The following is a 25218-nucleotide window of genomic DNA, read 5'->3' as shown; positions in this document are numbered from 1 at the left end:
GAAAGCAGTTCGGGGGATGAAAAATACCGTGTCGAGCTTAAGATTCCATGAAGTCCGACAGAGCGAGGACTTTCCGGCCGGAAGCTTGCGGGAAACTCTTGCTACTTTTAACTAGATTAAACGGAAGTTCCGTGTTCCCTGGTCTTCCTCCGTTCGCCGCGACAACGGCTATAGAGAAAACCGTGGGGACGTCGTGGAGACATGGAAAAAGGGGCGTGTTGCCTGCAAGGGAACTGCGACGAGCGACGGTTCGGACGAAGGAGCGACTCGCGACAACGTCAATTTCGTTTCCTTCTCGCTTTGTTCTCTCTCTGATATCTTGCCCCTGGATTCGTCGATGCGAATCTTTGCATTTTCGCGGTGCTCGTGCGGCGGGAACAGTCGAGCGAAAAGGACATTGATCAAAGTTGGCGGTGCAATGTATTTGCGACGTATTGGCGATGCATCGGAGAATTTTTCCAGCGGGTGAAAAAGGTCGTGTGGGCTTCGTCGAATGGAGAACGCGTATTTGTCACTTTGTCACGGGAATAAGGAGCACGCGATGATAGTATTTTAATACGACGTGATTGAAAGTAGTGAAAGGAAGAAAGAGCGAAGGACGACGATTTTCGAAGATAGTCGATAGATGGACAAAGTTTGGAAAAGACGACGAGTAAAATTCTTAAAATTACGCAGAGAATATAAAAATCAGGGAGAAGGAGGATTTTGTTAATATAGCATCGATCGATCGTTTACCGAATTGTGCTACTTTCGTCGCGCCCTTTCTCTCTGTTCTTCCTTTTATTTCCTCTCTTCCTTCTCCCAACGAAGGGCGTCAATTTTCTCCTTCGTTATACTACGGCTCGAACTTTTTATATTTCTACGGAGGAATCGTATAATTGTCCTACGCCATCTCTGGCAATAATCGAGAACGAGAACTGGAAGGAATTGACTCAAGTAAGCATTTTCTGCCTGGATGTAAAACCGGCCCTTAGGAACACCCTGTTCCAATTGTCGTGTGTATACAAACGAAGGGCAAGAAGAAACTGGGAATAAATTTCCATGGATAAACCGAGGCTCTTTAACTCGATCCGATACTCGGCCGAGGTCTTTTCAAATTTCAGTAAACTTGCAAATTCCCCCTTGACTAATCTCGATGGGGCATCTAATAAAGTTAAAAAACGATGGATCGATAAACGGAAGAAAGAGTCGTGTTCCGTGAGCAAAAGGTCCACTCTGTTACTTTCTCGTGACAGGGTTGTCGCGAGTTTCCTATTAACCGGCGGAATAACAATTTTTCCAGCGTCGAAGCTATGCCTGGTGAATTAAAGATCAAGCTGGCTCGTGAAGCTCGGTAAACGTTAACGAGAATTTAAAATGGGCCATCCTCGAGCGTCCGTTAAAAGTTTCGACGTGGTCCGGGGGACGATCTGTAAACCGAGTCGCGAAGAGAAAATAGCAATTTGAAGTAGGCAGCCGCTTCGTGTTCCGATGTGGAGAGCCTCGGAGAGCTCGAGAGTATTCGAACGCATCCTCGATACGCCGCCGGCCCAATGGTTTTTCGATTTAAAAAGCGAGAACCAGTCGATAATTCAGGGGGACTCGGTCACGAAAGGAGGTCTTTATATCGAAAGGGAGGACGGAAAAACGGCGTGCGTGCAATTAATCACTCGCCTTTCCTCTCGTCCATTTCGACCCGGCACTCGATATGGTCCCATCGATATTCTTTAAAATTATACTCGTGCTCCTCCTGTTTGATCGGTGTCTGTTCTCGTTAGAATTGTTTTCGTATCATCAGGGTTGAACGTTTTTTCGTAATGGAAGGTTTAAAGCTCGTTGACCAGGTTCGTCGATCGATTTGCCGGTTTTATGCACCACGGCCAAATTTTCGCCATCAAGTGGAATTTATATAGCAGCGCAACCTACAGTTAACGTCTTTTACATAGATAACTTTAAAATAAAAGATGCTTAACGAATAACGTACGAATCGTTGATGTCTCTCCTACGGCTGTACTTTATCTGTTCGGTAATTTTTCCAATTTTCCTGCGTCTTGATATGAAATAGCACGTGCGGTAAAAAAATAAATCGATGAAAACCACTGGCCATTTGAAATTACTCGGATAAAATTGGTTCAGGTTTGCTGGGAACCCGTAGGGCTAAAATCCTCTAAAAGCGTCGAATATTTTGCTCCAGATGTTGGGGCATTATTTTTATCCGAGATTTTTCTTTCCACGGGCTGTGATACGAAAACTGGAACACTTTGCGCCGTCGAACGACGGCGATAAAGAATATCATTAGAAAAATGTGATTTGTAGACGCTAGGCGAGGTGGGTTTGTGAATTACGACCCATCGAGGACCTTCAATCTGAGAAACAATCAGACAAAACGTGCTGCAAGCAGCGATTTCGTTGAGTTTCTTGGCCGATTATGTCGCCGAAACAAAGGGAGAATAAAGGAAGTGCGCAATCTAATTCACAGCCGGGGAATTGCAAATTCTTGTATAAATACGTCCCGCCGCGCTATAAAATCAACGCGCGCGCCCCTTGGCGTGTTCCACTTTTGTACTTTTGGGAGACGCTCGAGGCGCAGCCTTGGCGAAAACCTGATCCTGCCATCGCGTTAAACTTTCGGTACAACTGTCGTTTGAAACTGCCTCCGCGTGCGCGCCAACTTGATTAGCTACGCGATACCGATCTCCCGATAGCAAATTTCCTCGCTGCAACCGGGATTTACACGCGGCCTGCATAATTAACCATTTTTCACCACGTGGCTGCTGTCTCGTCTCGCTGTGAAGCAATTGGTCGGCCGAAATTTATTTCCTCTTTCTCGCCAACGTTTCAAACTTCGACAGCCGCTTTCGTAGATTTCTAAAATTTCTAATATACAGACCCCGGACGTTTAGGCAATTCGTGGGAAATGTAAAATTGCAAGAACGAGCAGAACGCATTGGTAAATGCAACAGCGTGGAAACGAAGCAGAGTTTTCAAAATGAATAGTTGATAATATATATGCGCGCCTTGATAAATAATATCTAAGTAGCTGGCTTGCGCGGAAGTAAATTAAAAATTCAATTTTATTTGCGAATTTCGTATAAATTTCGAAAGCAAATTTTCACCAGCAAATTTTTACGAGCAAACGAATCGAAAGAAAGAACGTTCTTGTAAAACTTTTGATTCTGACATTTTGCTCGATTTTTATTAACAACGTGTGATTATCATTGACAACATACGAATTAACGGCAGATGAACGATCAAAAGCAATACTTGCAATCGGTATCTTTTTTTGAAATTAGCAGCTTTCTACGTTAACCTTGTTCTTTCGTGCCCCATAGACCGGCACGGGCGTTCGCATTGCAACACCATACAGGGTGTCCTTATCCATCGTTCTTCTTAAATCTCCTAATTACAAATACGGATGTTCTAATACGGATAAATAATAATAAATACTATGATAAATAAATTCTATATCTAATATGTTGTATTCTAATACGGATAAATAATAATAAATACTATAATAAATAAAATATATCGCGTGAAATTTAAATTGTTTCTCCAAAATGAAATATATCCACAATTCGTCCAAGTGTCAAACGATCGTAGACGATATTATCGTTGAAATCAGTCGCGATAATCTCTCGATCGCTTCGAAACGAGTCTTGTCTACAGCTTGACAACCATACGAGCCGAGTATAACGATCTTCTTAAATAAAATACTGCAGCTGCCTGACGTTTATCGATGGCGATCTTTTCATTGCACGATAACGCGATATTCTACGATAATTCGGACAAAGGACAAAGTGTCACTTCCGAGTGTTCTCTCTACTTGTTTGTAATTTTCTAGCTGATTCATATCCCGTCAAAAGTAAGTAAGCGCGCATATCATTTTGGGCGGTAATGTTACGCGTTTGTCTACCTCTTACGAAATAGATAGCAACTTCTCGAAAAGTCATTCTAATTAACTAACAAGCTAGCTGCACTTGGAATCTTGTTAGTTTCCTATTTACTCTGGAGACAGGTATACGAAAGTGCATGAAGTTCAATAACAACTCATTCATTAGACAGAGCTACTTTCTGCAAACTTCCTGACAAATAATTATACCACGGGCCTTGTGATCAATGATATAAACAGAGAAACATTTGCTTTCTCCTGCTGTCCCGGTCTTAGTAAATCAAAGAACTTTGATTAAACTTCTCGTCGTTAATATCCTTTTAATTCAAACAGGTTGGCAAACGTTATTTGTTACGCTATTGGTAAAGAAAAGCAGCAATATTGCAAGGACCTGTGCTTATTAAACGCCAAAGACGTAGATGGATGAGCGAATTTGTAAACACGATGCTTCAATTACTTTTAGATGAAACGCATCACAGACCATTATAATATTTTAATACTCCTCTTGCAAACGCTATACGTATAATTATTTGGAGTGGCTGCCATCAGTTTGAGCGATTATAAATTGTGATTGATAGCTTGACGCGATATTTATGGAATATACTTGGTACAGAGATATCTCGCATGTTTATTATCCGGTTAATCAATAATACGGTATTAATAATGTCGTTAATTTATTTTTGATCAATCTCGAAAATATTTATACCTTGAGAAGTTTGGAATATACGTGTGTATATATATATATATATAGATCGTCCATTATTTCTAATAACAATAATAATGTATGCGATTTGAAAAATGATGGCTACCGCGTTATGTAGAAACTTGGGTAATCGATACAATGAAACTTTGGTATTCGACATGTTGTTAAGTTATCTCATAAAAGAGCTCAAGGCATTACACTTAATGGTGAAACTTTAGATATTTGCTTCAGAACACATGGGATATGATAAAAGTGGATCTAAACTTGTATGACTAATACCTATAGACAAGCACAACACGATTTATTTGTTGGAAAGTCGAGCAATTTGACACCAATTTGCGAAAAGCTTAACTGTATCGAATTAATCCCACTAAATGTTACGCGACGTTATACTCGTAACACGTAGGACACAGTCATTTATTCAAATTGTATTTACCGAATACCAACAAAGTTGGAAAGTTTAGAATAATTTGGAAGTTAAATGTCGCACGGAACGAAAGAAATCCAAGGGTCTGAGAATCCTGTCGGCTAATCCGAAGGCTTTTGAAAGCTTATTACCAACATCACTGATTCAAGAATTTCAAGAATTCAAGAACCTCGAAAGATTTAGAGTATCTGCTAGCCGTCCAATTTTGATAAATTTCCAGCAATCTTGGCATTCCCGAGATCTTCGCTTCTAGAAAATTTACGCGTGCTGCGCTGTTTATTTACCTGTCGGTGGCTTGTGTTATTTATTTATGAGTACGTCAAATTCGCAGAATAAAATCAAAAATCCATTAACTTTGGATCATCGGAGATCATCGATCGTAATTAATATGAAAATTCGTTCGCCAAAAGCACTGGATATTTCGCTGCAGTTGCACCAAAACGTTTCTCTATATTTTCTTATCGCGTCAAGTTTAATTTGAATATTGGTGAAGGTTGGATGAATATCGGTGATGGTATTATGCTATATATTTTGTAACTAATAAAGAGAAAGCGTTACCGAGAACAGTGACGTTAGTGACGAGCATTCTCGGAGGATGCGTGTTCACTTGACAGACGTACAATCCACGATCCTCCCTGCGTACCCCGGCGATCGCCAGCCTCCAGTTGTTTGGATATTGGAAGCTAACGCTGTACCTGGGATCGGAAATGTGAGTGGTATTACCCAGAGTTAAAAGGGATGCCCAGTCGGCGTTGCGGCGTAACCACATGACCTATAATTGCGACACACATTCTACAGTTGCATGTGACTCTGCGTGAGAAGTTGTTTGGTTAATACACGAAGGTTTAAATCAAGTTACATCGTAAAACACCGATTGCGTGGCAGGCTCTGTGTTACGTATTTACAAGATTCGATGAACGATCGATGAACGTATTTACAAGATTCTGCAACAGTCGTTTCGAGCGATTTCTATCAGCCTTGGTTCGTCAACTCGTTAAGCAGTTTCTCTAATTTCCAGTATTTGTTACTTTCTAACTAGTCGTAGCTAGCGTGTTTAACACTTTTCTGCTACAAACTATTTCAAAGTGCGATTAATTCTTTTTATCGAGTTAATTTTTGATCGTAACGCGGCCATTTAGCGACTAATTTCTCTTAACACGCAACGATAAAATCTAATCTCGATGGAACACGAAATCGTGGAGTTAGAATCTTTTCGTTCGTTCGTTAATTTTTCTCGTCTCTGTTTTATTACGATAAACATCTCTCTATTTGATCATCGGTGTTTTAGAGTACTTGTTTCGCAAGTGGTGATCAGTAATCTGTAAGCGTTTCGATGAAAATCGTACAGATTCGTGATTGTTCCTGCTTTGTTCCTTCGATATGGAAATTTATGAACGAATACCTTTTTGCCAGAGAGCATTGCGACGCGACAATCGAGAAGAGCGGTCGCACCAAGATGCAACGCTACGTTCTGCGATCCATTGATTCCCTGGCCTTCTGCATTTTCGAAGTACGGATCCCAATCTGTCACTCGATGATGCCTCAATCGAGGAATTCGAAGGGGTGGCAGATTAGCAATTATTTCCTCTGCAACAAATCCATGAACATTTAATGAGTTTCTGCCAATGTTATTAAATCTTCATCTTCATTTTCCTTCGTTAATGCACCCATAAATCCAGTAAATTAAAACAATTTCAACCAATTACTTTCCTCTTTCATTTTGCATATCTTTTCTTATTCGCATACAACATCAACGTGTTGATTTATATCTTACGAAAGATCATTAATAATCGTCGTTAGAAGGAGCAATTTAATTTAATTCAAACGATATATTTACATAGACAAAGTGCTTATCGCGTATTCCGCAATCCGAAACGCGTTCATTTTTTTTAAACGAAGGAGGAGGCAGACCATGCGTGCACGCTTGATATATTTCCCATAGTTTTATATTGTTTATTATAGTTCGCCATAAATGTAGAAAGTTGCTCGTATTATATTTGGTTGTCCGGAAAGTGTCTTTCTTTTACAGACACGAGTTTTACAACGATGCAACTTTACACAAACATGAAACCTAATCTATCGAACGTCGTGATGTTTATCTTGATAGAACAAAATGGATCGTAGGTAATTCGATAAAATAATATAAAACGGAAAATGTTGTGCATCCATTATTTCCTTCTAAAAGGAAAGAAACTTTTCGGACGACCTAATATCTTCCTAACGAAGGGAAGATCGCTTCCCGTCGTGCTACAAAATGGAAGTAAAATAACACGGCGATTCTAATTCCTGCAAAGGTACAATTTCGCCAAGATTTTCCGCTAAGCTGCAGACATCTGTCTTGCATGGCGGCGCTGTAATAGGATTTTTACGGACGCGTCAAGCTCGTATAGGGAAAAGCGCGAAAAATGCGAGCACACCGTTCAAGTAAATTGCACTCTCATTCCATGAATCATTGCGCGATCGTTGATTTATCAGCTGCACCGTCGTTTGCTAACAACACTATTTGCTGCCGCGTAAATCACGAGAACGCTTTATTAAAGCGTTATTAAAATATACCGCTTTTGATTTATGATGCTCGGAAGACTTTTTCATAAAACGATTGATCAATCCGAGCAAATTAACTCGTACGGTTTTCAGAAGCCTGTTGTATCGCCGAAGCTCTCCGTTAAGAACTTTCTATCCATCCTTTCGCGTTCTCAACGTTAAAAAGTTGATATTCTTTTTTCTTATCAAACGTGCGGTTATTAATATCGAGCACGATCGGTTTCTCGATTTCCGCACAAGACAGAAATTTAATGCATTTTCGATAAAGCGTTTTATATCAACAAGTGCATCGTATTCCTTAAATAAGTCGCCACGAATGATCATCGATTTCTCGGTAATAATTGCTTCAGGTTTAATTTCGATTCTTAATCAACGATGAAGAATGTTGCAGCGACGCGAATTGTAATTAATGTCGTTTTCGCGTTTCTATAAGTAACCTAATAATACGCGAAGCAATGTTACGTGTCAAAGAGATTGAAGCACTTTCGTAGCGAACAATAACGACGATCGATTGGATCATTAAACGCGACTGCTGTCGATCGAATATTTGGCAGAATATTCCGGCATACGGAAAAGTAAAATTCTTGGGACGCTCGAGATTGTTCGTTGAACGGGTTCGATGATATTTACTCACAGAGCTGAGTGAAATATCGCAGGTTGTGTGGTTTCTGGAACGCGAAGAATTTATCGGCACAGCCACCAATTTCCTGCATAAGCCGCGCGTTCATTTTCCGCCGGTTCTATCACAATTTGTTAATTGTGTTAGTTTTCGATAGATCGAGCGTTACCTCGTTTCATCCACGTGTTTCTTCAACTGACACAGTCAGACTGAGACTAGTCGATACTATTATATAAAACTGTTATTTCGTATTGATTATAGTTCAAATACAATTTAGCGTTTAATTTAAATATACACAGATCTAGAACATGTCTGTAATTAATATAAACATAGGAAATGTATCGTTTAAATTTTCATTGCAGATTCGTTGGATAAAATGGTTGTAAAAAGAAATTTGTACTATTTCTTTGCAAAATTTCTTTTACGCGTTATCCATTAAATTAGTTGTTCTAATTTCTCAGAAGGACTTATTCGTTTGGTGGCAATTTTAAAGAAAGTTATTCGGTTTTAAAGAACGTCCAAATATTAACGAGAGCGACTGTAATCCTATCAGAAGGCAAACTGATCGACACCACTGTTCGTCGATTTCTTAATTTCATTACACGAGCACGCGATTAATATTCAGTTTCGAGGAAACAGATGTCTTACTTCTACGATTTGGCCCGGTGCAAGAAAATGACACAAATAATATAAATCCTGAGAAGAAATGAAAAAAAGAGCAGCGTTTGTAACATCATCGGTTTTCCGTACTTTTCAATTTACGGAGTTAATCAATCTGGTTGCTGAACAGCTTCTACCATCCTCTAATTATAAATTTCATCAAATTTCGATCGTCTTTTATTGATTTTCTTCGGTTCACGATTCGTGCAATTTTTCACAGCAGCCCAACTTTATCCTATTTTAAATGAAATTCCTTTGATAAATTTACTAACGTTTTAATATAGCGAAATCAAATATCCAGCATACGGAACTGGCTAACGCGAGCGTTATCGTTGTAAAATAATAAATTTTATTGGTCGAATCGATATTTGAAATTAATTAAGCGCCTCTATCAAACACGTCTTACGCGTAAGATTTCGTCACCGATGAAATTCCGTTTCAAGATCTACTCGAGCCAAGCTCCTCGAGACATTTTTCACGCTTACTGTCGCTTCGAATTTCCTGTTCCTTCGATCACCAACAAGACACCTTTGTGGCGAAGATGAAATCTACGGATCGACCAATCGATTCTAGCGACAGGCGACATTCTACGAAGAGGATTCGCTTCTTCGAGTATTCAGATGCGATCGCTTTCGCGACTCGACGCAACGTTCGTTGAAAACGCGACAAAGCACCGAAATCACGAAATCCCAGAACAATCGAGAGCGGTCTTGATAAGACGAGAGGGTGTCGTGGCAAAGCTGATGAAATTTGTCTACGTGCGAAGAAACAGAGATAGGAAGAGTCAGAGGGAGAGAGAGAGAGAGAGAGAGAGAGAGAGAGAGAGAAAGAGAGAAATAAAGAAGGTACTAAAGCGAAGAAAACCGAGAGCAGAAGAAATGAAGCGTGCAGAGTGGAAGGAGGGTAGCGGAGAAATCGTTTCTCGTCTGTATTAGTCAGCTTTTTCTTTTTGTTAATTATTTAATAACGCCGTAATATTCTGAAACGACGAGTACCGTGGATCGAAGCAATAGGGAGAGTACAAAGGAGGATGGAAGATTGAAACTGACCAAGGACAGAATCGAGCGAGAAGGATGGAAGAAATCTCAGAGACCATGGGTCTCTGATCCACGTTTCGCCACTTAACCTTTCGACCTTTCGCGTGGATTTAACTTGGAACGATTCTTAGGATTCGCGTTCGAGGGGAAACAGGAAATATAATTACGTGCCCGTGAATAGAGCAGAAGTTGCGAAATTTAATACAAAAGGGAGGAAATCCTACCGGTTTTCGAAGTTGTACGAAGTTGATAAAAATAATGGTAGAAAGAAAACTTTTCGTTTTGCTTTCTTCATCCCTTCATTTTACGTCGGCGACATAAAGTCTACGTTTTCCGTAATCAATCGTGTCATTAGGTCTCGCTTCGTTTCAAGATCGCAAAACCTTCGACGATTGCTTTCGGCTATGTTTCAAAGTTTCGACTCTCCTCGATTCCTTTCGCCGACTTCTTCGAACAATTATTTCCGTTCCCCAAAAGAACAAATATTTTTGATACCGTGGTATGAAAGGAGATGGAAAGAACGTGGCAAAAGTTACTCGTCTCTCAGGTAGAGATCGTATCGTCGTGGTTGATAGTTTAGGAGAAGGGAAATTAGCTCGTGTACGATAGCGTTCAACGATCGAGTCAACATCCGAACGATAAAGCACGCGACATTATCGGGTGGATCGCGTGCTGTTGACACACCGAAAAGCGCGAAATTCTTAATTCGTGGTTTCTGGTTACACGGTTAGGCGATTAACAGAGGGTTTTCTCAAATGTGGCGGTTATACGTGGAGCGCGAAAAGGCTGCGCTTTCGTCCGCATGGCTACCGACGTCATGAAGAACCAGTAATTAAACTTTGTGAAAGTTGTAGAACATGTAAACCGGCGCTTTCTAATGCATTCGTCGCGTGCGCTGAAACGGCCATTGCTGTGTAACGGATACACGGTTATGAAATTCGCTGGCCGTAGAATATCTGCACAAAGTTTGCGCGCGATACACTCGTGAAAAGCCTCGTGTGCCGCAGAACGTGATTCGTTTACGAAAATTTGACGTTTAATGACATCTCCAAGCGAGAGAACTCTGCGTCTTACCACCGAACGTTACGTAATTTTAACGTTGATTTTAACAAAAATATACTTCGTCGACTGGTCGTTGATGCCAATACGAACATTTGACGGGGCGAAAAATCATAACAGCGTAAGACAAAGTTTCGAAAGTTTGAACTTGGCCGCGTGTTTCAACCCTTGAAGGCGTCGTTACTTTTTAATTAAGTTGTAATTTTATTCTCTTTATGTTTTCGTAACCCTTTAGTGCCAAATATACACGCGAGCGGTACAAAGTGGAGAGCGACGAACGCTCGAACTTGTAAGACAGCGTTCTTCTTAAAACGTTACCACGAGTTTAATTTTTTCAGTCACGCGAATACGAAGATTACAGCGAATTACAACGAATTACAACGAATTACTCACATTTTACGTTGCGAATTTCAGCCAGTCGTTCGCGGAAGATCTCACGTCGTTGTATTTTTTGTTGGATATTTTCCAAGCCGCTGGTGGAATTATATTATTGAAAGGTAGGGCGAGTCAAGATGATACTTTTCGAACTTGTAACAGGCTCCGTGCGGAGAGTTCGCCGAGATCAATCCCTGATTTTCTTTCGGACCTCGAGAACGTGCTATCCAATACGTTGTTACGCCTACGGTCCATACGAAGAAGTCCATTTCCAACCGAGAGAAGATTGTCGAGAACAATCGAGTGGATTACATACAGAATTTTGAGGAAAATCTATTTGATCAAAAATCGGAATTATTTGTCTTGCGAAGAGAGAAGTTTCTATCAACATTTTCAATTTAATTGGAATCTTTTTATTTCTCGTGATTTGTACGAGCGTCGTTCTTGTCGTTTCGAGTATTATCTATATTTGTTTAGGCCGTTGTACGTATCTTCGAAGATTCGAAAGAAACTGGCAATCTCTGTAACTTCATCGTTAAATTTCGTCAAACTCTTTCGAAAAATTAAAGTTCGTTCGTCTTCGCTTCGCAGAGTGTAACGTTTTACCGTTCAGAATTTAATTAAAATTATTCAAAAAACGAGATACCTAAAAGTTTCATCTTCCATCTTTTTTCTTGCTTCTTGCATTCTCCTAACTTTATCAGGTTTCTTTGTAACACGGCGAAGTAGCTGGAACGTTTCAATAAGCATCAATTAATATCAATAAACACCTGAATCGCGAACAAAGTAGAAATATCTTTACTTCGAAGGGGGAGATGTATATAAATTTTAACTTAAAATGCAGCGGATTTCATAAAAAATATAATTTATATTTTGAGGTATTTTTTAACGAACAGACGATGCAAATAACTTGCCGCGTTACATTAAATTATAGCATCACGCTGTTTATCTTTAATTAATGCTGTTTAATTAATGTTGTTTGGTGACAGCGAAATCTCTCTCGTCATCTGATGCACACATTCGAATCTCTGTTACTCAAACACACCGTCTTCCGTTTATATCACTTTGCACAAGTTTTCAGTTATCTACTGTCGTTTAGTTAAGTCGTGCGCATACATAGAAAGACGGCAAATGCGGAGAAAACAAATATACTGAAACGGTAGGAATATATAAAAATGGCGAAGGCGACGTAATTTCATTTCGTTTAAGTATTACTTTGTAACTTTTAGGAAAAATTGCAAACGATTTTGCATGGAAATAGTTAAAACGCGAATAGTTGAAAAATTGTTAAAAACTCTCCGAGAGTTGCATAGAAGCCTACGCGTTGTTTTTAGCAAACATTTTCTAAACATCTGCAGGAAACGTTCGTCTCGAGATATCTGTTTGACAAACCCGTGCACTTTTACTTGCAAATTGCGTTTTTCTTATCGAGACAAGCTTCACCATCTAGATTTATGAACGGTGTTCCCAGGGGAATTCTGCTTTGCTCTTTACAATCTTGCTACCTTTTCTTGAATAGACTGGTCAAGTTTTATGAAACGTATAACGAAAGAAGTGAATAAATATGCAAGCTCTTCTCCATATATGCAGATTTCGTATAAACAGAAAATTTACACGTTAATATTTTTACGTGCGCGAAGATTTTATTATTATTAAACGATCAAGCGTAATTCAGCCGGTATAAATCAGCGAAATTAACGGAAAATCATGATTTTAATTTTTGCTTGGCCGTGAGGTAAAAAATCGCTGTGCGTTTCATGAAAAAAAAGTCGAGAGAAAATTTTGAACATTTTACGAGATATTACGCGGCAATCGTCGCACCGGCAATTATTTTCGAAACATTTATCGAAGAAGTAAAGTAGATTAATAAATCGGTGGAAAAGTTTTTCCACGTTTATCGCAATGATGTTTTTCGTTCGTTGCTTTGTTATTCGTTTTGCCCGTTATCTGCCGAGATGCTGCATCGTGCCATAACATAAATAACGCTGGAAAAGAAAAAGCACGAAGACCGAAGGAACGGAGACGACGATTAACGTGGCCAAGTAAATGAAAAAAGCGATTCGCCGATTCGCTGATCACCGATACCGAAGCATTTGCACTCGTAACTCACCGATTGGAAGATTCGTCGAACACACATGCGTGAAACACGTCGTGAGACGAAGTATCGCGTAAAGAAGAATTTATCTCTCCACTTCGATTCACCTTTGTACGCGCGAAACCACTTCTTTCCAATTGCATCGTGGTTCTCGCTGCGTCCGCTGCACTGTATCCTATTCCACAATTCCATTAAAGCTTAAAGCCGGAAGAAAAAAGCACGCCTCCACCTATTCGATTAAAGAGGATAATCTCGAACGAGAAACGATAAACCGGGCCACTCTTAATTCGCGAAACAACGAGATTGTCATCGAGGAAGGCATCGGACGTAAACAATCGGACGTAAACAATCGGATGGCCGAGCTATCGATTCGACGAGCGTAGAAAAAAATACGGCAAAAAGAGAGGAAAATACACAGCGATGGATCCTTTCGGATCGAACGACCGAGTTCCTGTAGCGACCGAAGGACTGAAGGGCCTACGAGAAGAGGAGGGTGAAAGGGCGAAGGGTGCACCCATTGCCGAAGACATTTAGTTCTCTACTCCGTTAACCCCGAGTACTCTGGCACAATCGAATCAACAACGGATGGGTAATTTCCTTGGAGGACGGAACAAAGCGGGCCACTCGCGAGATATCGAGCCTGGCGGAAAAATGCACGCGGACAAAGAGCCGATAATTGTAATTGCGATCTACTAGTCCCGGGAAAAGCGATTTATCGTCGGCGAGTTACCGGAAACTCGTCGCGGTCTGTTAAACACATCCTTCGAGAAAAGATGTACAACTTTGTCTTTGAACTTTTCGCCATTCTATGACACATATTTGGTAATTTCAAGCGAATCAGTTGGAGAGATAAATAACAAGAATCGCAGTAGAAATAACGGGCTATAGGTCTTTAGAATTTTTCATTTTTCCTACTTCGAATTGATAAAAATTTAATAAAAAGGCAGCTAGTTGTTGTATTTTATTAGAATATCGGATAAACTTGATGCGTCGACTCGATAACTCGCATACGTATGTTAAAAGCAACGCGCGTTTCAAATCTCGGGAGAGGCGAAAAATGATTTGCAAGTCGAGTTATTTACCGAGACGCGTATTGGCAAAATGAATAGATCCTAGACACAATGGTTGAATAAAATACTCCTGTGACACGGGACTGAGTTTATTTTGAATTGCGGCGCATTTGAAGCGCGCGTGAGAAGAGCGTGCATTATGAACATATTCTACTGTACATCTGGTCGCGCATACGGCGCGATCTCAGCATATTCTACTGCGCGTTTGACGACGCATACGGTACGCCGCTGACGTGCGTGCGTTGAATCCTTCAACTCACTGAAGATACTAATAACGAATACTAAATTTCGGATATTTCGTATGTTTTCGTATATTGCGTGTCTAGTAATAATTGACAAAAATTTGTAGTTTGGTAATAAGTTAAATCTACGTGCATTGCGAGATTAAACTGGAATGAAACAAAAGAAAAAAAAAGAAAAAAAAAGAAAGAACTGTACGGATGTCAAATTCTCCACGAGATTAAAGTCACGTAGAAAATACGATCGTCAAATAGAACGTGTCAATGTATCGTGAACAACGCAATTCGAGCGTTACTCTTTTCACAAGAATGACGAATAGAGAAACTGGCAGCTGGAGCGATACAACGTCGATATCGATACTATGAATGGCCCTAGAAACAAACAGGGCTGGACGTGCTTTACTGGATTTTTTCGAAAGCTTTTCCAAGATTCGTTAATATCACAGTCTTGCGGGAACAGTAGCTTTCACGAGCTGCGATTCTCTTTTCAGTTTGACAGCAGTTTTGACAATACGATTTGTCCAACGAATTATACCTCATCGAACAGACAGAAGATTTATTTCAACAAATTCTGTAAACGTTCCTCTTAATCGCAATGAATTTCTTTGTAGATGTTGAGAATTTTGGAGCTTAATTGTCGAAATAATGGTATAGGAACACTAAATCTACACTTGGATTTTATGTTAGAATAATTATATATTTATTTGACAAACGATTTCAAAGATATTCATCGATACACACTTGCACGCGTCTCACTTTCTTCCATACCAGACTCTTAACCGAACGGTTTGCATTCCTTTGTTTTCACACACACATACTTCCACACACTCATATTCACATACATGTATCGCTAGTACACGGTCAATCTAATCTAGTACATAAAATTATACATGTAGTATCGTGGAAAAGGGCCTAAGAAAAATGTCCAGTTAACCATAAACAATGTCGCGAGAGCCGAGGCGCCGTCGGGTCCATCGATGTGTCGTCGGTCTTTCGAGTGAATAGTTTCGTAGAAAAGGCCTACGTGACCCTGGCCACGGGTGTTCGCGGAACACATGCGTGGTGGGGCTAAGAAAAGACAAAGGGATGCTAGCCCAGGGGGTATCAGTTAGAAGTCATACAGCGTTAGTTGAGAAGTCAGAGAGAGTGAATGCAGAAGCCGCAGAGAGCGTGACTGGAGGAGCCGGAGAGTATGAATCGGGTAGTCGAGAGCCGAGTATGATAATAAGGCGTGCGACAATATTGTAATTAGTTCGTTGTATTGAGTATTGTTTGTTAAACTAAAACGTCGTTACTTGTCCTTCCTCTAAGACCCACCAAGTTACTACATACATGTAGTATCGGGGCCAAAAGGCCTAAGGTATCGGCCGAACCGTAAACAGAGTGGCGAGAGCCGCGGCATCGTCGGGTACATCAATGTGTCGTCGGTCTTCTTTTTGAGTGGATAGTTTCGTGGAAAGGGCCTGCGTGACCCTGGCCACGGGCGTTTCGGGACACGTGTTCCGAACGACGGGGAAAAGACAAAGAGACGCTAAAGGCAGAGTTAGTTGAGAAGCCGGAGAGGACGGATGCAAAAGGTGTGCAGAGTGTGAGTTGAGAAGCGAGAGCGAGCGAGTGTAGAAGTCGGAGAGAATGAATCGGGAAGTCGAAAGCCGCGTATGAAAATAAGACGTACGACAGCATTGTAATCATTTCGTTGCTTCGAATATTATTAATTAAATCAAAACATCATTACTTGTCCTTTCCTCTAAAACCCATTTAGATCCTACATACATATCTCAATAGTAGATATAAATGCTATTTCAGTATCGTGACTTTGCTCGCACTAAATTATCCCCTAAAAGCTGACGCGTATGTTTACGACAAAATAAACAAAAAGACCGCATCGATTTTCAAATAAATATTAAATTTAAAAACCAATAGCTTTCGTCACGTGGCAGATAAAACTGACGTTTAAAATGGTCTGGATTTTTAACGCGAAACAATTAAAAATAATTCAACTAAATGGAGCGCTAACTAATGCACAACGCGGCTAAAGGAAATTGTGCACGGACAGAATAAATATAAAATTATATATCGTGCTAGACGGAAGCGCTTAATTCATTTTCGCGGGGAACAAGTCACTCGTAATTTTTTTAAAAACTACGCGCCAAGCGGCCGATTAAATTAACTACACGCAATACTCGAGAGCGAATGCTCGCAAATTGTATCCATGAAAAGACAAAACTGTACGAAGTTCTTCTTTCTTAAAGTTGGCTTAGCGGAAACGTCCTCGAAGTCTACTTGATTTTCTAGCATATCAAATTGGACAAAACATCGTGCAGAACTAGAAATATTTCATTGGCAGAATTAATACGCCGCCGCGAAGGAAACGATACGGATGGAGATCGTAGGTACGATAATCGAAGAAGAGAAATATAGCGTTCGTTATACGGTCGATGCAAGAGCAAGTCAAAGTATCTAACTAAGGATTTAGTTGTTTTCTGTTTAAATAAAAATATCGATACGATTCAATTCGTTTGGTTCGATTTAAACCGTGGAGGAGTTGATTTTACGGACGTTCGGTAGCACGACAAAGCGTCTGTTGAAAAGAAATGTCACGGTTTTCTGTATTTTAGGATACAGAATCAAAGCGACATTTCGTTAACGACTATCTGTATTTTCGACAGAGCTAACGGGAACGTTGGCAGTCGTTGGAATACTTTCGCGTTTCGACTCGATTTTCCAGCGAAAACAAAACCCTCTGTACACCGCGAAAATTCCAAACTATCGAAATAGTTTAAAAAGTACAATCGTGTTATATGTGTTAGAAGTGAAAAAGTATTCGGTCAAGCGTCGCGGAAAGTATTTGTGGCCGAAAATCGAACAAAACCGATTGCGCGACGAAACCTATGAAACTCTGCACGATGCGAAGGGATAATTTGAGGAAATTTGGTTAAACCGCGCGCGTAAGCACGAGATCGATTCGCTCGGAGAACGAAGTTGTATCTCGAACCGTGGAAAACGCCATTTCCGTTCGTACGTTTTCATTTTTCAAACGGACCTGATTTGCCCCAATTAAGGCGTCGTACTATTCGTATGCTAGCAGATCGGTGGCGTGTTTCAGCATCGATCTGGTCCAACTACGTTTGCCTATCGATGGCGACTGCGATATTCATTAATTAGAATACGCGGGAACAAAAGGTTCGTGTCATTTATGGAAAATTTTCTCATGAAACCAGGACAACGTTGTCCCGTGACCGAATATTCCGCTCATTGTCACGCGTCAATGACACGCGAAATATTCATCGGCTGCTTCCTCGGCTGACGCGTATCACAGAAGGTGGTCCGGCCCCGAAAGAACATTAATTAAGCTCCGCGTGTCCTTCAGGCATTCGAAAACTCGTGTATAGTCGGGGTGGGATGAAAAAAGAAGAACGAAGTCGCTGCACGGATCTTTCATTAGCGCTAATGGGAAGCGGCTGAATTCGTGCTGAAAAATCTCTCCCCTTTCTCCCAACCCTTTCCTCTCCTCCCATTGCCATCCCTTTTTTGCCAGTCGATTCTTGGGAAAGATCGGGATTAAAGCGCCTCGTCCAACAGCACACTGCCATCGATCGGAAGTTTCGCGCCGATCGAACCACCAACCTTCGCATTTGCTGATTAGCACCGCTGCATTACCAAACACGACGAATCTCAAATACAGCATCCGCTAAACGCTGTTGTCTTTACCCGGCCGTACCTCGATTTACAGATTTAACCAGCACGGATCGCGAAATTTGTCTTGAATTTTCCTATGAATTTCTCGAACCGTCTGATACAAGCGTATTTTTACGAATGGAATTACTCGACAGTTGGAAAACGAGGCTTTGCTTTTTCTAAGAGAAAACGTCTCGCACGATGCGCAAAGCCCGGCATAATTTACCATGACAGTATTGGAAGCGCATAAACGAGCGAATGTATCGTAAATAAATTTGTATTCGTGTGCTAAAAGATCCTTATTTGTTGGAATGTTGAGAGTGTTCGTAATGTGGTGAAATTTACGATCGCCTATTACGTATAATATCGGAAACGTTTTTTTAAAGAGGTCGACGGCCGTTCATAATGCTATTTGGAATATTTATAAGCGATGATATAAAAAGCGGGTTCGAGGAGAGTGATTTTAAAGTTTAATCTACCGCTATTATACTACACACTGGGAAATATTAAAGCGGAAGGATTTGTTGTCGTCATAAAGGACCCGCAATTTACTATTCACCGTATAAACAAAGAACCCTTGGAAAACGGCTTTCATAAGCACGACGAATTATTAAACCGTGACTACTCACTTGTTCGCGGCTGATGCGCGGTGATTATTTTCTAAATGGAGCGTCACAGTCTATTAACGCGGAAAATTTGTGAAAAAGAAAAAAAAAGAGGCAAACTCGCGGCAAGAAAGGCACGCGTGTTCCAACCGATATCAAACTATAAAGTGCAAATACAAGAGATTATTTCGAAGCGTATTCGTATTGACAAAAATTCCATTCAAACGATCCTTTCGAAATTGTACTATTGGCTTAAACAATTTCGCGTGAAAGGTGCGAAAGCGTCGATTACTCCTTGTTTCATAGGTAATAAAAAATACGCGTGAATCTTTCTCCGATAAACCCGTCAATTTAAGCGACGTTTCCCAAACACGTTTCATTGAAGTTTGTTTGCGTTCTATCTTTTTCAATTCTATTTTTACGCTTACAAATCTGGCGTCGTATCAGCTCGATAGAAGTTTGCTACGTACAGAGTAACGTTGTGACGCGAAAATAAACAGAATTACCGATGAATTTATCATCAAGCACTATACAACTACGAATGAAGTCGTGAATTAAAAATGGAACGCGCATTCTCGATATCTATGTTGACTTATTCAAGTCGATTCTGTTTCAATCGCGAATGACGGAGACGACGGTGGAAATTGTTTACCCGTTGTCTCCAGCTTTATTTATCGAGCAGCTTCGCTTAGGTTACGCATTAATTTCTATAGATTTGAATTTCATTAAAAAACTTTCCTGTCGGAAATGTCTCGTAGGGATGAACAAAATTTTATCAATTACAAAATCGCTCGAATCTATGTATTGAGATATGTATAATTTTATGTGCTTGACTAGATTAGCTGCGTAGTAGTGATACGTGTGTGTGTGGAAGTAAGTGTGTGTGAAAACAAAGAAATGTAAACTGTTCGGTTAACAGTCTCGTATGGAAGAAGGTAGGACGCGTGCAATTGCGTATCGATGAATATCTTTGAAATCGTTTATCAAATAAATATATGTAGGAATGTTATATTATTAGTTTGTAGGTAACAGTATGATTAATACAATATCGTTTGCGCTCACACGAAACCGGATATAATACTCCGTTTCACGTATTCGTTACTCGCTACTTCTTCGACACAACAATACAAGGATCTTCACTCGACAACGATAAATTCAACTCTGACTCTCTCAACTGCTTACTTTTTCTCTAACATCCCTTGGTAACGCTCGCGACATTCCTTGACGACGTTAACATATCTTGACAACGCTAATAGACAATCACCCCTCACGCCATGTTCTTCTCTGATATTACACTATCCCATATATATAACTATTCTAATATAAATTCTAAGTTGTAAATTTAGCGTTCCTATACCATTATTTATTTAGGCTATTAAGATCCAAAATTCTCAACACTATGAAACACGCAGCCGAGTATATATACGATGTATTTATTGCCCTTTCTCGATAAGTCGATAGCAAACACGTTGGTCTCTCAGGGATATTAATAGTCTTCGTTGAATCGACGAAAGCATGTCTGCATAGAAAACACTTCCTTCGATCTACAGGCGGAAGAAATCGAATTAATTCGTTGTCCGAATCGCCGTTGCTTTGAATGTAATAATTCATTTAGCCAGACGTATCCAATCTCTTGAATGCATTGTTACGTTTGTATAATATTAAAAGTATATTATCGTATTCGCGTTTGTAAGAACAAAAGTGAATAAATTAGCGTTCATCGATCGTCGACGTCGTGTGTCGAAAGAAAGTTCCTGAATAAGAAGCAATCTATTTAATATCTAGTCAACGAGTCTCTTTAAATTCTCAATTCACCTTGTTCGCTCCTCTTTTCCCGATTAGTTCCGTAGAAAACAATATGTTTCGTTACACATTGCTGGTCGAGACCTGGCTCTCGTTCGTAAGTATCGGAACATCCGATAGTTTCGCGAGAAACGTGAAATTTGAGTCCTGGAAAACCGCCTATTTCTGCAAAATATGGGAGGAGCGAAACGCTACAGAGGAGGATATATCCGGAACCGTAACAAGTGAAGTCAGCGAAATAATCCCATCCAGGTCGTTGTTGTGCCGGAGTCCCCTTATTTTCCTCGGTCGCGACAGCGCAACGTTTCATTGGAAAGAAACGCTGCGACAAGGAAACCTTTGTCCTCCGAGTTCTTTTTTTTTTCCCTCTCGTGTCTCGGCTTTCCGCGCGCGGATCCGACGCATCCAACGAGGTCAGCGCACGCCTCGTAATCGAGGTCGTCGCAGACGTTCCGACTCGCCATCGACCATGTAATAAATGTACAACCAAGACGTCATTTGTTTCCGAACATTGCCTCACGGCGAGGAGAGCAGCGGGCAAACGGTGGAAGACCATTCGTCTTGTCGGTCGTTTTTCATCGGGGCGAGTGCCAGCAGCCGTGGCGCTGATGCCTTTCCTGTACCAACCGAAATGACGTTCAACTGCCTCCTTAAGCTTGTACCGCGAATATATGAAACGAAAGGAGAGAACGAGACGAACAGAGAGAGATAGAGAGAGGGGGTGAGAAAGAAAGACGCGAAAGCTGCAGACAGGATGCGGCAACTCAGTTTTAAGTGTTACTGTTTCTTGGCTTCTTGCTCGCGCTTTGACCGCCACTCTCGATCTTTTTCCACGCTTGAGAAATGACGGTAAAAAGCTTGACAGACTCGACCGCGGCGAGTGCAAAGTAGATGAAGTGGAGGGGAACTGACGTTAGTCCTACGAGCGAGCGAAAATCATCGGTACACGCGTCGAAATGGGCGTTTGTTGAAATCTATCGGCTGTGTCGGTGGTTAAATGACCGATGTTCTGGCGTAGCTTAGGATTATACGGTGAAGAGAATTTTAATTTTTGTATCCATTTCTCGTTGCCTGTTTCGAAGTTACACAGCGCGATATATCTGGAAAACCAACAAGTACGGCGACTGTTGATGTCGTGGAAAGTCATGGTTTTCCTTTTAGCGCGAATAGAAATTTAATATTCTTTGCGTTTCGTTCGAGTTTCTAGTCGAGCTTTATCGCAGTTGAAATATTTTTGGTGGTTTATTGCGTTGCGCGTAGCCTTCTCTCAGTACAGGACTAACTCTTCCGTAAAGAGTTTAAAAGCTTCTTTACGTTTGCAAATTTATCTGGTGCTGTTTGAACGAAGCAACTTATATCTCGATAAATGCTGATAAAACGGTATGGTAGGTGCTTCCGAAGATATAAATGGTTTTCGAGAATAATTTATTAGTATCGTGAATCAGTTCGCTGGGGATCAGTCGACACTACTTTGACCCATTTTCCTGTCTGCGACTTTCACAAAGAAATTCAACAAATTTACATAGGATGCCCTATTTTCATCTATGAGCGGATTTATCTCGAAAAGTACATTCAATCGGAAAGATTGAACGAACAGCCCCTGAAGGAACTCTGTGAAATCATTAGAATTCCGCGGAGGAAAATCTGAAAACGGGAACATTCAAGATGTTTCACGATATTCTAAGTTTCTCCTCGAATTACGTTAACAATCTCGTTAAGAAAATGGAATTAATCGATTTGCATAATCTGTAAAATGGCCTTCAACGCACTTTCAAAATTCGTATGATCGTCTCGTAACCGCGTTATCGTATTTAATCCTTCCTCGGTTTAGTACATTTTTTTCCAAAACTAGTTTATTCGCTTTATCTCTGTAAAGCATCGACAAGTTTTCTAGAATGGATTTTTCCAGAGGATAGAGCAGAAGTTCGTTTTTTCCTTTTTCTGTTCCATTTTTTCTTTTTTTTTTTTTTTTTTTTTTGGTAAGACAAATGTTTTCTGTCTTAAAATCATCGTTGAGTTGGACGAACGAGCAGAGTCGTAGGAGGGGAGGCATCCGAAGACTGGCTGGGAAACGCACGCGATATTAGTAGCTGGGCGACGTGGATTAGTAACTATAAGGGCATATAATTAGTTATCTTATCCAGAGCAACGCAAACTTTCGTACTTGTACTTTGCCGATACGAACTTGTTTAATCAAGGAAGTACATCATGACTGCGCGTGATAGAGAGTTTCAAGAAGTACATTCGCTCGCTATTAGGCGCGAATCTTTGAATCAAGTTTGCCAACTAGAGAAGAAAGATCTTGATCTTATTGACATGCCAAGGTCATCTATCTTGAACTTACCATCTCATCGATGAGAAGCTATCTCGTGAGAAGATTAATTTTAACATCAACGTTATCTCGGCTACGCTATCGAAAATCTCTCGCGGATATATTCGAATAATTAAAAGACACGATGCGATCGTGATGCGGATCTTTACTTTCCCCTGGCTTAGCTGACTTTTCGTTAATAAAAGAATTTCCCTTTGGGAAACGGAAATTAATTTTCGCATCTTCGCTCGTGCTAAATATAAAAATAGCGTAAAATATGAAAGAACGGTAAATCCGAAGGACCAAAGAATAGTCTAATTAGAGTCAGGAAAACCTGTGGTTGTTGCTTTAAACGGCGAGACAAGTGTCCTACAAAAACTGCAGAAATTGCATGAAAACGTGCAGCCGCATTTTAACAATTCTTGCACGGTAGCGAGGTAGATTTTTAAATTTGGCGCACGTCGTCGAAGAATACGCGTTGAAAGTTAACTGGATGGTTAACCGAATCGAGTAACTTCGTAAACGAAGTATGCGATAAAAAAAAAAAGAAGAAGAAGGAAAAAGCGTCAAGTTATCGTCGGAGGAAAGGATCGGTTCAACTTTTACTCGATTATTTCGTTCTCGTGATACAGCACGCAATTTGAATAGATCGAAGATTTTCCAAACGTTCGTACACCTTACGAATCGATATAGATTTCCTCGAGTCAACAAAAAATACTCGATTATTAATTTCTAATTTTTTTTCTTTCGTTGAACCAAGGTCGAACATTCGTGTGATTTATTTCAGCGAATTATTAGGTTGTCCGGAAAGTGTCTTTCTTTTACAGACACGTCTTTTACAAGGATGCATTTTTATACAAACGTGAAACCTAATTTGATTTTTAGTTTGATAGAACAAAATGGATCATAGGTAATTCGATAAAATAATATAAAACGGAAAATGTGCATTCATTATTTGTTTATAAAACGAAAGAAATTTTTCGGACGACCTAATAGTTGGTAGATATCCAAACGTACCACCCAAATCTTGTGATATCCAAATATTTGTGAGCAAAACTGGACAGAGATTTTGAGATTACGTATTTGTGAAGAGTTTCCAGAGACAAATAGCAGTGTTTGATAATTAGATTGTTTAAGTTCGTGAGTTTCGTTGCAATTACGAAGCTCACATTCTACCAAGTTCTCAACATATTCGCGGTTTATGTGTTAAACAACTCTCAGATCGCATTTACGTTCTTACCTGTCTTCTTTGCGCCTGTAGTTATATTTCTCTCGAGTCATAGTTACTTTAAAAACTAATTTCTCAAACTGGATACGAATTTCGCTAAATAAATATCCACGTAATAGAAAATTCAAATTATACGTCGTCGTAGAACATTGTTGTCTCTTGTTCAATCTGATGTTTGAACATCGAAATTATCGTAAATGATACACTCGTAACGTACCCTGGCCGTCATTTTTGGATAATGAGATTTGGTATAGGGGAAAAGAGGGTTTGTATAGTCAGGTAACACTGGACTAATTCTCTGGCAAGGCGACATGTTTCTCAGTAACGATGAAACTTTCCACGTAATCCTCTCTGTAATCCTCTAGCCGGTGCACGATATTAAATCTCACGAGATCTCGTTCTCCCAGCAAGTCCCTACTTTACAAGACACGTTTTGATATTAATTATCGCAAATTAGTAGATCGTTTAGTACCGCGATTCTCTTCTTGATCGTTTTCGATATCGAGTTCTATTCCCGAAATTTTAATAACGAAAGTAATTTCCGCTTTGAAGCGTCCGAAAGGCAGCAGCGAGCATTCGATTACGATTAATTTCGTAATTTTCCAGTTTTAGTATTGAACGCGAGATAAATTGCTGTCGCTAACAAACGAGATCGCGCTGTAATAAATCCATCGGTGTTCACGATGCTATCAAGTACAATACTCGGTGCAAGACAATGCTTAATCACGGTTCAAGCAACATTTAATCGTTTGTCTGGCAATACGGAACATCGTCACGCTCGGTATGTAAATTTCCAACGAAAATAGAAGCAAACGTCGATCACGTTAAAACCTACAAACTGTACTTTAATACTTTAATCCATCGCCAGAGAGATATGGAAAACGGTGGTGGCTTGAC

The 25218-nt window shown here is 40.2% G+C and overlaps 1 protein-coding gene across 2 annotated transcripts in view; it reads right to left on the bottom strand.

The window, feature by feature from the left end:
* Window positions 1-25218, bottom strand: part of LOC100648567 (zwei Ig domain protein zig-8) — a 99722-nt gene that overhangs the window by 11250 nt on the left and 63254 nt on the right. For both annotated transcript variants that reach the window (XM_003398655.4, XM_048410178.1), the window contains 2 exons: window positions 6401-6585; window positions 5557-5770 (listed from right to left, as the gene is read on the bottom strand). In XM_003398655.4, coding sequence (XP_003398703.1) covers window positions 5557-5770; window positions 6401-6585 — 399 coding nt within the window. The remainder of the gene's footprint in view (window positions 1-5556; window positions 5771-6400; window positions 6586-25218) is intronic.

This window comes from Bombus terrestris, chromosome 11, assembly GCF_910591885.1.
Source record: "Bombus terrestris chromosome 11, iyBomTerr1.2, whole genome shotgun sequence".
Lineage (NCBI taxonomy): Eukaryota > Metazoa > Arthropoda > Insecta > Hymenoptera > Apidae > Bombus > Bombus terrestris.
The sequence above is the reverse complement of the archived record's forward strand: the minus strand, read 5'-3'. Positions and strand labels throughout refer to the sequence as shown.